Here is a 13,486-nt window from a genome sequence, read left to right on the forward strand (position 1 = left end):
GGGGCGTGCAGTACTTACCACCACGAAGAATCCACTCGAGGCGTGAGCGTGAGAAGGAGAAGAACAAAGGCGAAATATAGCCTGGAGGTGGTATTGGAGTCTGTAGAAGATGCTCCGGGTCGGGGCAGATGCCTTAATCCTTCACCCCCTGCGCTGGAAGAAGGTTTGCTTTGAAGCCGGTGAAAACTCTGACCTCTGCTTAAACCAAACATTTTCCTTTGTTTTTATTTTCCCAGATTATCTACGGGACCGGACACAGGCGTTCTTTGGGTGCAAAGAATGTTTTCAGTACTGGGACAAGATGAAAATCAATCACACAAAAAGGGTTGTGCGGGCGATACCTTCCATTCCCTCGTATAGGCTATATATTTATACATATACTGTTTTATTTTTTAAATATTCATTTCACCAGACGGGGGAAAGATGTACCACCTAAACAATTCCGACAGCTGGCATTGTTGAGACGTGTACTTAAAGAAAGTCACTGTAATCCCAGTCCAGGAGGGCTACCGGGTGCCCGAACGATCAGGAACAGGCGAGTAGCATGACTTCGCTTCGTTGAAGTCCCGTCTCTTCTCCGACACTGCACGGCGCTCTCCCATTACCCGAGCAGATGATGAGTTTATTTTCTTTAATACCAAGCTTTGCTCCTTTATAAAAAAGAAAAAAAAACAGCCCTTCCTCTAAACCTTTTTATTTTTCCCTCCAAAGAGACATTTCTCCTCTCCTCCAACGGTCATTCGTCCTCCTGTGTGTGAGGTAAGCCGAAGCAATGAACTAAATAAACTGTAAAAGTGAGTTGGGGAAAAAGCAAAAAAAAATGTTGACAGCCCCTTTGGATCTCTTCCCTCATTGGGCAGTGTCGGTGGGGGACGGAGGGATGCCTTTGGCTGCTGTGTGGGATGCGCTGCCGTGCGTTTTCGTAGGGAAGGGAGGAGTGCAGAGGTGTCATCCGTTGGGGCAGGAGGCAGGAACCCGGCTACCCGCAGACACCCCTGTCAAACAGCACATAACAGACATGTCAATACTGACGCAACTCGTGCCACAGTCCCCTTTGACCGGTAACTTGAACACGCCTGGAGAATCAAATCTTCTACTGAAGATACCACAAACAGTAAATCGGATTAAAGACAGAGATAATACTTCGAGATTGGAGGCGATTAATCTATAGGGAGGGTTAACCTTTGCTGCATTAGTGCGGAAGTGCTCACGAATGGTGTCACAAACACTGTAAATCTCTGCTTCGTAGATGTTTTTAGTCTTTTAGGGTAAACGATTATAGAAAGAAAAACGCGACTAAGTCTTTGGGTTTATTCACACTTCAATTCACTCCCTCCAAAGATACCTAATTTTTTTATCATCGCCCATTTTTAGAATGGGAATGTTTCACGTCAGTCGCGTGGATCTTATTTTTTAACAAACCTCATTGCTGAAGAAATCGATTTATTGGTATTTGTGAGTTAATCACACAACGTATCTTTGTCAGCATTAGAAATATTGAAAAGCATAGGAAAACGGCTGCATTCTTCCGTCTAAGACAGGAGACTGTCAAGAGACCGAAACTTGCAATGCCATTTCATATGATAAAGGACTTGATATAGAGATAGCATGTGACTCAAACCTAAGTTAGTATTTTATTGGAGTGCGCACGCAGTGGTATCTGGTAGGGTCACTGCACCGAGCAGGGCCTGATACAGACGCTCACCCCAGAAAGCCACACTAGCACTACGGGGGAAATTGTACTGCCGGTTATGTGTTCCCTTATGCATAATTTAAAAGTGCGTACTTTGCTGTTACCAAATAAAAACATGTCTATAAATTTGTGTTTTAAAACGATTAATAAAGCAGGAACTGGCGCGCGTACAGTACATGTTTGACTGTGATGAGAGGAACTTAAAACGGACTTCAAAACAGGCCTACAAGTTTACTAACTTTTATCATTCCACAAAAAGAAAAAAAAAATGTACATGGTCTGTGTTTTTCACACGATATGTAAAAATCAGAAATTGCTAATTAATTCAGCTCGCATTCAAACCTTGAATCGTCACCAGAACAGAGTTAACTAAATGTCTTCTCTAGTGTGGTTAGGCCTAAAATTTACAGTATACATGAATGGTGTTTATTTAGTGTCCCAGCTGCTATAATTCTCAAACCTTAACTTCTGTGGAAACTTCTTAACGTTCCCGTGGAAAAGACAACATTGGATAGCCCAATCCATGCAATTAATTCAATTACGCGAATATCCAAGACGTTCTCATTTGCTCTCTAAATAAGACTATAAATTTTGAAGTGATGTCACCATTGAACACTGACGGGAAAGATTAACTGCATATGACACAGGATACAATTGAGTGAACCTACATGCTTAACATTCTAACATTCAACTCCAGAGAACGACGACGAAGCACTCAGTTCCTTCTCCGCTTAATCCCCGTTACTTAGGTGCTGTCAGAAACTACGCGTTTGTCTGACTACGACAGGGGAGTCATAGTTGCGTGGGGGCTGATCTCAGTAATGATACATGTCTCAAACATTCCTGTGATACCTCACGTCCAGAACTTCTCAAAAGGCAAGATGTCCCCCCCACACACACTCCCCACTCCGTCCTTCATCAATCTCCATCTGTCACAGCGTCATGTGATCGGATTCAGTGATATTGAAACAAACGGGGCTTGTCGCATGTCTCTATCCACCTACTGTAGATAATTTAAAACAATAACTGTTTCATATCGCGTTAAGTCTGATTTACAGTGCGATGTCCTCTTTTAGTATTCCTTCTAACATCTTGAACCACTAAATGCTGAAAAGGCAACAGTCGTACAGCGCTTATATACTGTATAACTGAAAAAATAGAAGAGTATAAAACGTTTTTAAAGTCCCGTTTACATTTGAAGCAACGATGCGATAAGACTATGCAGGGGTGTGAAATTAAGGAATAATAGGTTTAATAGATCTTCCTTCCAGTGAATGAAAAATGTCAGTAAGAGTCAGTTTTCAGGGATCAAGAAAACCAAGTGACCCCCCATCTGTCTTGGATAGATACTCGAGTAAGGGCCGTTTAACTAGGTCCTAACATCCACGCAATAGAAAATGTCTGAGAATACAGGACTGAAAATACTGTGCAATGGCCAACGACAATAGTCCGCAACACTGGTTAAAGACGGAATGTAATACTATTTTGAAAGATGCGAGCAGCTTTGCAATAATGTGCAAAAATTAAAATAAAAATAAAAATAAAAAATAAGACTAGAAACGCTAAAGTCACAATAATGTCTTCAAAATCTTCGAATACATTTAAGGCACTGATCAGATAAGACAACGGATGAACGTTGGGTCGCAATGGAAGACTAGCCCGTATCCTTCGGGGATGCATTCCGCCAGGAAAACGATACTCCCTCTGTGTGCGTGTTTATGTATAGGGAGATTCGAGCAACACTAATGGTGCAGACTGTGTATAAATACCTCCGACTCCAATTTCAGCCCAAACACCACCTGAGCCTCCACTTCTGCGTCTTACTGTCTACACCTTTGCATAGTCTATAGACCGCTGTGGTTGGTCTCTTTCTCTCGTTGATTTACACCTCTCGGCTCGCTGAACCTTCCGATCCGTGCGTAAAAACGTGTTCCAATCGTCTCATACAAGAGAATCAATAATCACACCAAGAACAACTCTGTCACGAATCGCAGCGTTTTTTTCTTCCCCCAAACATAAATTACTGGAGTCTGTTTTCTAGGAATTTTGTATTTGTTTGCAAAATATCTTGGCAAGCGTAAAAGGGCGGCTTCCAATTTACAGGCACGGATTCCCGGTTGCAATTCTGTACATCATTGGGCACATGTATTCAACAAGGTTTTGCGATTAAAAGTGATGTTTAACTTTTATTCAAATCAAGATGTAAATATTCTGACAATTGTTTACACTGAGTGTAATCTGGGAACTATCCTTTCCCTCAAAGGGAATACCCTTTTCTTTTCCAGTATAATTAACTTTCCGGGCTAAGGTTCACAACAGAATTAAAAAAAAAAACTATCTTTTAGTATTTAACGGTCATTCAAGTTCAACTTCCAACTGGAGGTGTAACTAAGAAGCACAGCTTGTCAACAGCCCTATCGTTAAGAACAGTCAATGGGCGATACCTGTACACCTTGATGTTACAAACAGGCTTAATACAGTGTTATTCCACTTTTACATTTGTGTTGCTCAGAAACTATCTCACTATAAAACCTGGTTTCAAATCTAAAGGGTTTATTTTTTAACCATTTAGGGCTTGTACGCGCTGATCAATTTCTTCACATTTTAAAAATAACAAGAATACAGTACATCTGTGAAACGTCATTAATTCTTACTGTACGTTTCACAAAGCGTGATACCCCCCAAAGTGTAATCTATCGAGTAATCTATCATTTTAAGGTTTATCCACCTGCACGCCGCATACAGTTGAATTAATGAATCGTCAGTCATCACCTTAATGGAACAGCGCCCCGACCTCTGGTTAGACTGGGAAAGCAATTAGCAGCTGTCAAAGTCGGTTCAACAACGGAACAAGTTACTTTAAAGGGACCTTAATATTTTTATTACATCTTGTGCTCTACAATACACCTTGTTAAAATAATTTTCTGTTTTAGTGCAATTTGAAATTAAGCAGAAAGTGTATTTAGGCCATTAAGCATGTGGCTTGTCTTTACACAAAAGGTTGTGGGAGTCTGGAAAAACATGATTCAGCCATGTTGTTGCCACAGGTTAAATGGTATCCTTCAAGGTACAGATGGATGAGACCCTGAGCACCAAGTTACTAACATTACAAGGAGCAAGATAAGTCAAACACACTATCTTAAAAGTTACAAATGAGAGATGATCACTCAACCCATAATTGCGCTTCTAATAGCTACTGTAATTGATCTAAGGATCTCATCCATTCTGCTTCTTGAAAGAACCAGGGTATTGACTTCAACATCATAGTTGCTCTGTACTCCTACAGCCCTTCGTGTAAATAAGTCCCTCCTGTCACTATTTTTAGATCCACTCCCATGCAGTTTATACTTGTCCCTTCTCATTCATATTTCAATATTGTTTATGAAGAAGTCCATTGGGTTGACTTTGGCAATATGTTTGAATATGTGTACTGTATCTTGTTCTGTTCTCTGTTCAAGTCCTTTGAACCTGGGAATGCGTCTGGTTGCTCGTATCTGGACTGATTCCATCCCACCCAACTTAATTTGTGAAGTGGTGACCAATACTGCACACAATATTCTAAATGAAGTCTTACTATTGCACATTTCTTTAGTTTTCTTTAAATCTTTTTTTAGTTTATTAATTTATTCAATGTATCTCTCTCCTGATAATTTAAATGTATCTTTCTCCTGCACATAACACTCTGTGCTTGTTAACAACAAGCCCAGTCTTGAATTATGCCTTAAGTAAAATTTCTAAAGAATAATTTCTTAAAGATTAAGAATAATATTTAAAATTCTTTTGTAATTTCTATGTCATTTTTGGTATCTAGATCATTGATATAAATTAATATAATTTAAAATTATATGATGTAAAGATAACACAAATCCTTGTGTGTTGTGTGGCAGTCTAGTTTTTACAACGTAACCAGTAATTTCCCACACTCCATCTTTAACAAATTTTAATATTGTAAATACTTTGTTTTTGTATTTTGAAAATATTGCCAGGCTACGTCTTGTAGAAAGACTGGTTCATATATTAACTGTACCTTTTCAAGAACTTTTGTAATGTCCTACTTGCAGGAGCCTCTAAATCTAACTTTACAAATTAAATACGCTAAAGTGATCTTGTCACTTCTCTCATGGAGTCCCTGCACTGGCTTTCAGTAGGTATTAAGCTTAATCTCTCCTCATGTTCAGGGTTGTGCATGGCATGCTTCCATTGAACGTAGGGATATACTATCCCATTACTCCCCTTCTTTGCTCAAAGGATTCTGGTCTATTATGTACCCCACTGTTGAGCCACATTCTGTGGGTGACAGGGCCTCTTACTGATGAACCCCAGAGCACTGGAACATCACCCTGAAAGCAATCAGAGACTCAGCCACACTAAGTGCTTTTAAATCCAGGATGTCAACATTTAAGAAAGGCTTTTTTTAGACGGTTTTGTCTTCTGTATTTTCTTTTGTCTTCAGCTTTGTAATTTTTAATTTAATTTTATCGTGACATGTGTGATATGTGTATTCATGTATTAATTACGTGTATTAAAGTGCTTCATAAGGACTTTTAAAGGTGTTGTATACACATTTGTTTTAATCGGTACTGACAATGCAGTCTAAACACACTAATGGCAAAACTATTCTTTCTGGAAATTAAACTATTGCAACAGACTTAACCACAACTACTCCTTTCAAACATTGCAACAAAGCTGTAGAACATTTTATTTTGACTAAAGTCCTTAACCAGAAATAAATCTATTTTTTTTATTTCTCCTTTGTGAATACTAAACATTTACATGCAGATTCATTGTAAGTGTTACTAGCTACGAAACTGCAACAGACGGTCAAAGTAGTTAAAAAGATTAAGGTAAGTAGAAAAAACTTATTAACAACTAATGTACTGGAAAAGGGAAATCCCCATTAAGCATCAATCCAGCACTTTTTAAAGGCTGCCAATTTTTACAGACCTTTTAACTGGGATTAATTGAACAGACGATTAATTAAATTAAGTATCAAATGGTCATTTGGAACCTAACTCCTAAGCCCTCTAGAAACAAAGAGTTTATACTTTCAACAGACTACATGCTAATTTGATCAATCATTTACAGAAGCAGGTGACGTACATCTGGCTGGATTGGAGCTCTCTGAGAGAAGGGCTGGAAAGCCCTCTTTAGGGGCAAATCAAGTTTTGGAGGTCATCTGACATAGGGGTTAATCAATCAATGGAAATTAATGAATTAAGGCAAAAACATAATTAAGAACCTTTCCCAGAGAATGTTAACTCTGTCTGCACAGACAGTATTGAGTCTCATGAGTTTGACAACAGTTTAAAAAGTACTTAGACTTTCCCTGAAATTATGACCTTAATCTGTGATTTTTTGCTATTCCAGATACAAGGTAAACTGACTCCTTTATTTACTGTCCAAGTAAAATACAAAAAGAAATCCTAGAGTTTTAGACTGTTCTTACTTGGCTATAAGCAAGTTGTTGTTATTACTTTAATTTTTACTTTTCTGTGGTCTTATGGCATGCCATCATAAAAAGTCCAAATGCTTTTAAGATTTAAATGTAATTTTAAATGGCAGGTCTTTTAGTGAGAACGCAGAGGATAGAACAGATTTGTCTGTTCCCTCTGCCAGCCAGATATGATATGATTAGAAAATCCCAGGCAAACATGGCATTAATTGCACTGATACTTGTAAAAAGCTATGTTAACATATCTAATATATACTGTACATGTACTGTAATTGCTAATTTAATATTCACAATATTTATTCCATTGTCCATACTTGCCTGATATTTTAAACAAACACTACAGATACTGTATAAGTATGTAATGGCCAACACCTTAAAAGGTAACTCTATATGGCCTTTACTTTGGCACTAGATTAGCTCATATGAAACCTATTTTTAATGTGACAGAGTGCTCTCTGCATTCAGAACACATCCATTATTCATTTATTTTTGGGATATGACATTAGAGTGACAAGTAAGTGTGCTGTTTATAAGCATGGTGTTGAGAGTGCAGAATAAATTGAATGATTAAAAAGCTTAATGTTGGAACAATGGAGTCAAAAAGGAGTCAGGCTGCCTGTACAAAACACAAAAGACACTTTGTGAAAGACCTACAGAACCTCTCTGACATTTATCTGCCTCCCCCACAGACTACATGTAGGACTCACAAAATTAATAATTTTACATTTAAATTTACATTTTAAAATTCCCCCAAACCTACAAGTTAAAGATCACTAATCTGTATATGGTATTATTCTATGGTAATATTCAGTTAAAAAGTCTGTAAATGTTAATAGATATCTACTGTATATTGTTAGGTGAATTTTCTATTGTTAGAACCAGCATACTATTTTCATACTCATAATCCTGACTGCTATGGTCAACAACAAACACCTAATAATAATAATAACAACAATAATAACAATAATAATAATAATAATAATAATAATAATAATAATAATAATAATAATAATAACAATTACAATAATTATTATTATAATAACAACTTCAACTCCCCCCCCCCCCCACTGAAGAGTAACACCACCTGGTTGAACAACAGAGCCAATAAGGTGGAAGAATGAAAAAATACTTTACCCTCTGAATTAAGTGTCTCATTTAAGGTAGTCAGAGTGGAATCTTGAATACAAAGCTTTAATGACTGACTAGTCTTGACCTCATCAGTCTTCTGTCAGTTTAACGTCTCATCCAAAAGACAGCACCTGTTACAGCACACTATCCTCAGTCACCATACTGGTAATTTAGGCTGGGAATTCTGGTCCAGAGGAAAGAGTGCCATCTACTGGTCCACTATCACCATGAACTGGTTTTCCTTGGAAGTATCCCATCCCAGTACTAGATATTTGCTTATCTGGACTTAGCTGTCTAAAGAGATATTATATAAAAGTCATTTTTCCACAGCTAAACATGATGCTATCCATATGCAATAGGGAAGAACAATGCAGAGGTAGTGATGAAAAACTCTTGTACTGTAGCTGCTTACAAAAGGCCACATTTTAATACATGGGTGCATTAATGGCTAGATTCACAATGGCTTCAATAATATTTTTTAAGGACAAAGAAACCTGTCGTAGTCGAAAGTAAAAGACAAGTTTGGTTAAGCACAATATAAGACTGTATAGTACTAAATTTAAGCTCCACATTACTAACTGTGAGATCAAGCTTCTGTTTTGTTCACAGAGCAAAGCAGTCCAAAAGCACACAGCTATGCTCTATGCAGCTATGCTCTCAGATGTTCTATTCAGTCCTCATCTGATGGCACTGCCTGTAGTGATGCCTTTGCAGTCCATTCTCTCATGAAAACTCCACAAGATGCTTTCTACAATTCTCAATTTGTATATAGTGCTGAGAAAAGGTTTTTGAGCCCCATAGATAGCTATGGCAATTTCATAATTTTACCATGACAGCCTTCTTGAATCAAAATACTCTAAATACCCAATAGGGTTTATAGTAACCAGTTCCTGTTATGAAGCGTCTTTCAGGACCCTATGCAGACGACACAATCCGGAAGGGAGTTAACACACACAGGAGGGAGACGAGGAACTGGGCTGGTAGAGGAACCGGGGGGGGGGCGTGACGAAGGTGCTCCGGGGGGCGTGGTCCAGGCGAACAGTCCAAAAGGGAGTCCAAAGGGAAGTCCAGTGCAGGTGAAGGTCCAGAGCCGGTGATAAATCCAAGACGAACAAAACAAAGTAAAAAGCCGGAGCGGAATCTGGCGAGGGGTTGTAGACAGACATGACAAAGTTAGAAACTGGAGCGGGATCCGGCGAAGGGTCGGGGAGAAGAAAGGGGGAACAGAATCAGGTGCTCCAGGTCCCGGACTCGGCTGGTTCAGGACACCTAGGAGGTGAATGCCACCCGAGCCGCTGATGTAGGGTCAACTCGGTGAACAGAGTGAGAGCCTGGCTTTAATAGGGAGGCAGGAACAGGGAGCAGGTGCACAAAATCAACTAAAAAGTGAACGAGCCAGAGTGCCCTTAAGGGGGAGGGACTACAATCGTGACAATTCCAAAACAGCTTTTGAATGCGTTTGGTCTCCAGTAGTCATACCAGAAACTATGAAATCTCTGAGGTCCCCCCACAAAAAGTTATTGATGTTCATCAGTCTAGAAAGAGTTACAACATCCAAGAAAGAGTAACATAGAAGGAACAGCAGACGACTCTTGTCTTGGATAATGTGATGCTCATAACTTAAATATCAGACAATGACTGAACAATAATGGTGTTCATGTAAGAATAGCAAGGAGAAAACCACTGCCCTCCAAAAAGAACATTGCTGCCTGTCTGAATTTCACCAAAGAGCATATTGATGACCCACAAGACTTCTGGAACTATGTTCTCTGGACCAACGAACTCTTTGGCCTCAATAATTAACAAAGACTGCTTTTGAACAGAAAAACTCATCTCAGCCATTAGGTATTAGTCATGACTTGAGCATCTGATCCTTGTCGCATCTAGCTAAATCTAACCAGGTTTGAATCTCCTTGTGTCTCGATTGTGGCTTTCAGCCTGTTTCCAAACAGACACCTTCACTGGTTGAGCAATTCAGCAGCAAATTGCAAATGACCTCTAAACTGCTCAAAGTCCAGATTGAGGTATTGCAAAATCTATTGGTATTCTTCACCAATTCTAAAATTCGGAATATTCTGGGTGTAAAAATCTGGGTGTTGAATGAAATGACCTCACCATTGTATTTTGCTACATTTTGTTAACAACTGGAAGACTCGATAGATGTACATATTTTTCGCCTTTTGATCCATGCAGCCTCCTCTACAAAATCAATGTGTTTAAAAGATTGGAGCTAAAAAAATATAAAAACAAATAAAACCCCTAAAAATCTTCATTGGAACAGTATTCACCCCCTTAGCATTAAAGCTCTGCCTTTACCAGTTGCCTTTAGAATTTGCTCAATATGTTTAAATCCACCTGTGTGCAATTAAAGTGGTTAACCATTCAGATGGGACACACCTGTCTTTTAAAGCGTAATACACCTGTCTGTGTGAGTTCCCACCATTGGACATTGCATACTGTACAAAGCAATATGAAGATGAAGGAGCTTTCGAAAGGAACAGATTTGTAGACAGACATGTCGGGCAAGGGAATATAAAAAATATTCCAAAGGCACTGATTATTCAAAGCAGCACTTTTAAGTCAATTCTTAGGAAGTGGAGGACACACAAAACTACTCAGAATCTTCAATGACCATGTTGTCCCTTCAAAGCTCAGCAGCCAGACAAGAAGGACATTGGTCAGAGAAGCAGTCAAGAGGCCAGAAACAACCCTCAAAGACCTACAATGTCTCATAATTGAGATGGGAGAAACTCCCTAAGTCCTGTCTTAAATATGTGAAAAGGCATATAGGAGCCTCTGAAAAGATGTTGGGAAAAAAATCTGTGGTCTGATGAGAAAAAAAAATTGAGTTATTTGGCCTTAATGCTAAGATTTATGCCTGGTGAAAGAAGAGCACGAGCACTGCTCATCGCTCACAAAACACCATGCCTGAACTGAAGTATGGCAGTGGCAGGGTAATGTTGTGGGGTTGCTTTTCATTGGCAGGGACTGGAGAGGCTTCCCATAACAGAGGGTAGAATGGATGGACCAGATCCTGGAGCAAAACCTGGAACAGTCTGCAAAAAGATCTGAAACTGGGACAGAGATTCGAATTTCAATAGGACAATGCGCCCCAACATAAAACCCACGCAACTTTCGAGTGCCTTAAAAAGAAGGTGCAAGACCTTGAGTGGCCCAGTGAAAATCCAGACTTCAGTCCCATAAAAAATCTGTGGCAGGAATTGAAGGTTGCTGTTTGCCACCACTCCCCCAGTAACCTGCAACTGCTGGAGGCATTTTGTAAGGAAGAATGGGTGAAAGTTAGTCCCACAAGATGTAAAAACCTGGTTACAACACACTGCAAAAGACTTGAATCTGTAATTACTGCACAAGAGCGAGGGACTAAATATTAAATGCTTAAGGTCTCAGAAGGGTGAATACTTTTTTCAGTTCTGTATTTTCATTTTTGCATTGCAATCAGAGGTTGTAACATAGCAAAATGTGGTGGAGGTCCAAGGGTGTCAATATTTTCTATTCCCACTGGATATAATGCATGCTTTTTACACAATTAAATAATATTAAAATTGAAATGTAATAAATAATATACAGTTGAATAATTTAGAATAAGTTATATTTCATGTTATTTTCCAATTGAAGTTATTTTGAACAGCACTGGAATACAGTTCTGGGCTTGACTAGATGTTTGTTGTAAAAGTGATCTTGGCTGGCTCTGTGAAGTTCAATTCTATAGCATCTATGTAGTTACCAGTCTATCTGTTAATACTGGAATTACATGTGTATTGAAACTAACTTTATCATAAAATGGCTGACCAAAATCAATGTTTAGTAAGAGGCATTAGGCTAACTGGTTATTTTCTTGATGATTACTTAAAAAACATGCATTAAGCTATAATGATTATGGACCAATTATGATTATGGATTATGATCATTATTATGGACCAAACTACAATAGGGAAGAAGAAGGTAACACAAGAAATACAACAATAATCTACTCGAATTTAAACTCCATATTACTACCTGTGAGATCAAGCTTCTGTTTTTTTGACAGAGCTTCTGACAGAGCAAACCAGTCCAAAAGACACAGCCCTTAAAAGGAATTTACGCACCTAGATGGTAATTAGACTTGACATCTTCTTTGCTGCAAGATTTTCTAACAGGAAATAAATTGCCCTCCCTTGCTAAAGTTCATGAGCATAAACGTTAAGTGTGGTTCTTACAATCATTTTTAACCGAGGGATTTCACATTTCAATCAGGATTACTGTTTCGATCGGAAAGGAAAGGCTTTACTGTAGAAAAACATTGTGAAACACAAATCAAAATTTTTTAAAAAAATGATGAAACCGTTAATTATTTTCAGCCATCTGGAGAAATTGTCCTAGCAGGGTTTTGGAGTAAATTGCTCAGCAAAATGTCAGAGTTTACAACTCTGGTAATAAAAAGTAAAAATGAAACAACACAAACAGCAGCAGTAGCAAAAGCCCAATTAAAATCAGTGCTCTCTCTCTCTGTCGTTCTAGAGAAGACACAGGAATTCTGCTCTTGTTCACTCGGAGAGACCTTTCCTGTAAGGCTGTCCAGACTACAGGAAAGGTCTCCTTACTTTAATTTTTTCGGTAGTCGTTAGTAAAAGCCCAGTTGCGACCGGAACACAATTGTGCTACTTACCGCTCCCCGTGCATGCTTCCCAGTGTTGAGCACAGGATGATTTCGGGCAGCCAGGGTCTTGGGGCCTGGTGGGAGAAGAGAAGCATGCATAAACAGCTGGATTCTAATTAATCAGCACAAATCCAGGAGCATTAGTCGGAAACTGAACTAAAGGTCAGCAACAATGCCGAACCCTAAAAATATCACGAGTGACGGTGAAGGGTGGGTGGAGTAAGAGATAGGTGACAAAAAGGGTTTCCTATTTGGTTTCCTAACAGATACTCAGTGTTTTTTTTTACTTTATTGTCTCATATATATATAGTTCTGTTGACAGGAGATGGTACAGCCTCCAGAAAGTGGAGTTATAATTCTCAAAATAGGCCAGTACTGACTCTGGCTAGCCTTTGCATTGTGTTATACACGCCCATACACGAAACACACACACGAAACACACACACACACACACACACACACACACACACACACACACACACACACACACACACACACACCAGGCAAGCTCCCAAGCTATGTCCCCTTTGGTTACATCACCATCAGACAGAGTCCG

At 39.0% G+C, this 13,486-nt stretch overlaps 1 protein-coding gene across 2 annotated transcripts in view; it reads right to left on the reverse strand.

Moving 5' to 3' along the window:
* wnt2bb (wingless-type MMTV integration site family, member 2Bb) overlaps positions 1 to 13,080 on the reverse strand; it is a 43,779-nt gene extending 30,699 nt beyond the window's left edge. The window contains exons 1-2 of one of the 2 annotated variants that reach the window (XM_088639980.1): positions 12,940 to 13,080; positions 19 to 995 (exon numbers count right to left, since the gene is read on the reverse strand). In XM_088639980.1, the coding sequence (XP_088496106.1) occupies positions 19 to 212 (194 nt within the window). In that variant the 5' untranslated portion in view covers positions 213 to 995; positions 12,940 to 13,080. The remainder of the gene's footprint in view (positions 1 to 18; positions 996 to 12,939) is intronic. The other variant, XM_088639981.1, reaches the window with a different exon arrangement.
* Positions 13,081 to 13,486: the final 406 nt, after the last annotated feature.

The sequence above is a fragment of the Lepisosteus platostomus genome, chromosome 7 (assembly GCF_059453375.1).
Source record: "Lepisosteus platostomus isolate fLepPlt1 chromosome 7, fLepPlt1.hap1, whole genome shotgun sequence".
NCBI lineage: Eukaryota > Metazoa > Chordata > Actinopteri > Semionotiformes > Lepisosteidae > Lepisosteus > Lepisosteus platostomus.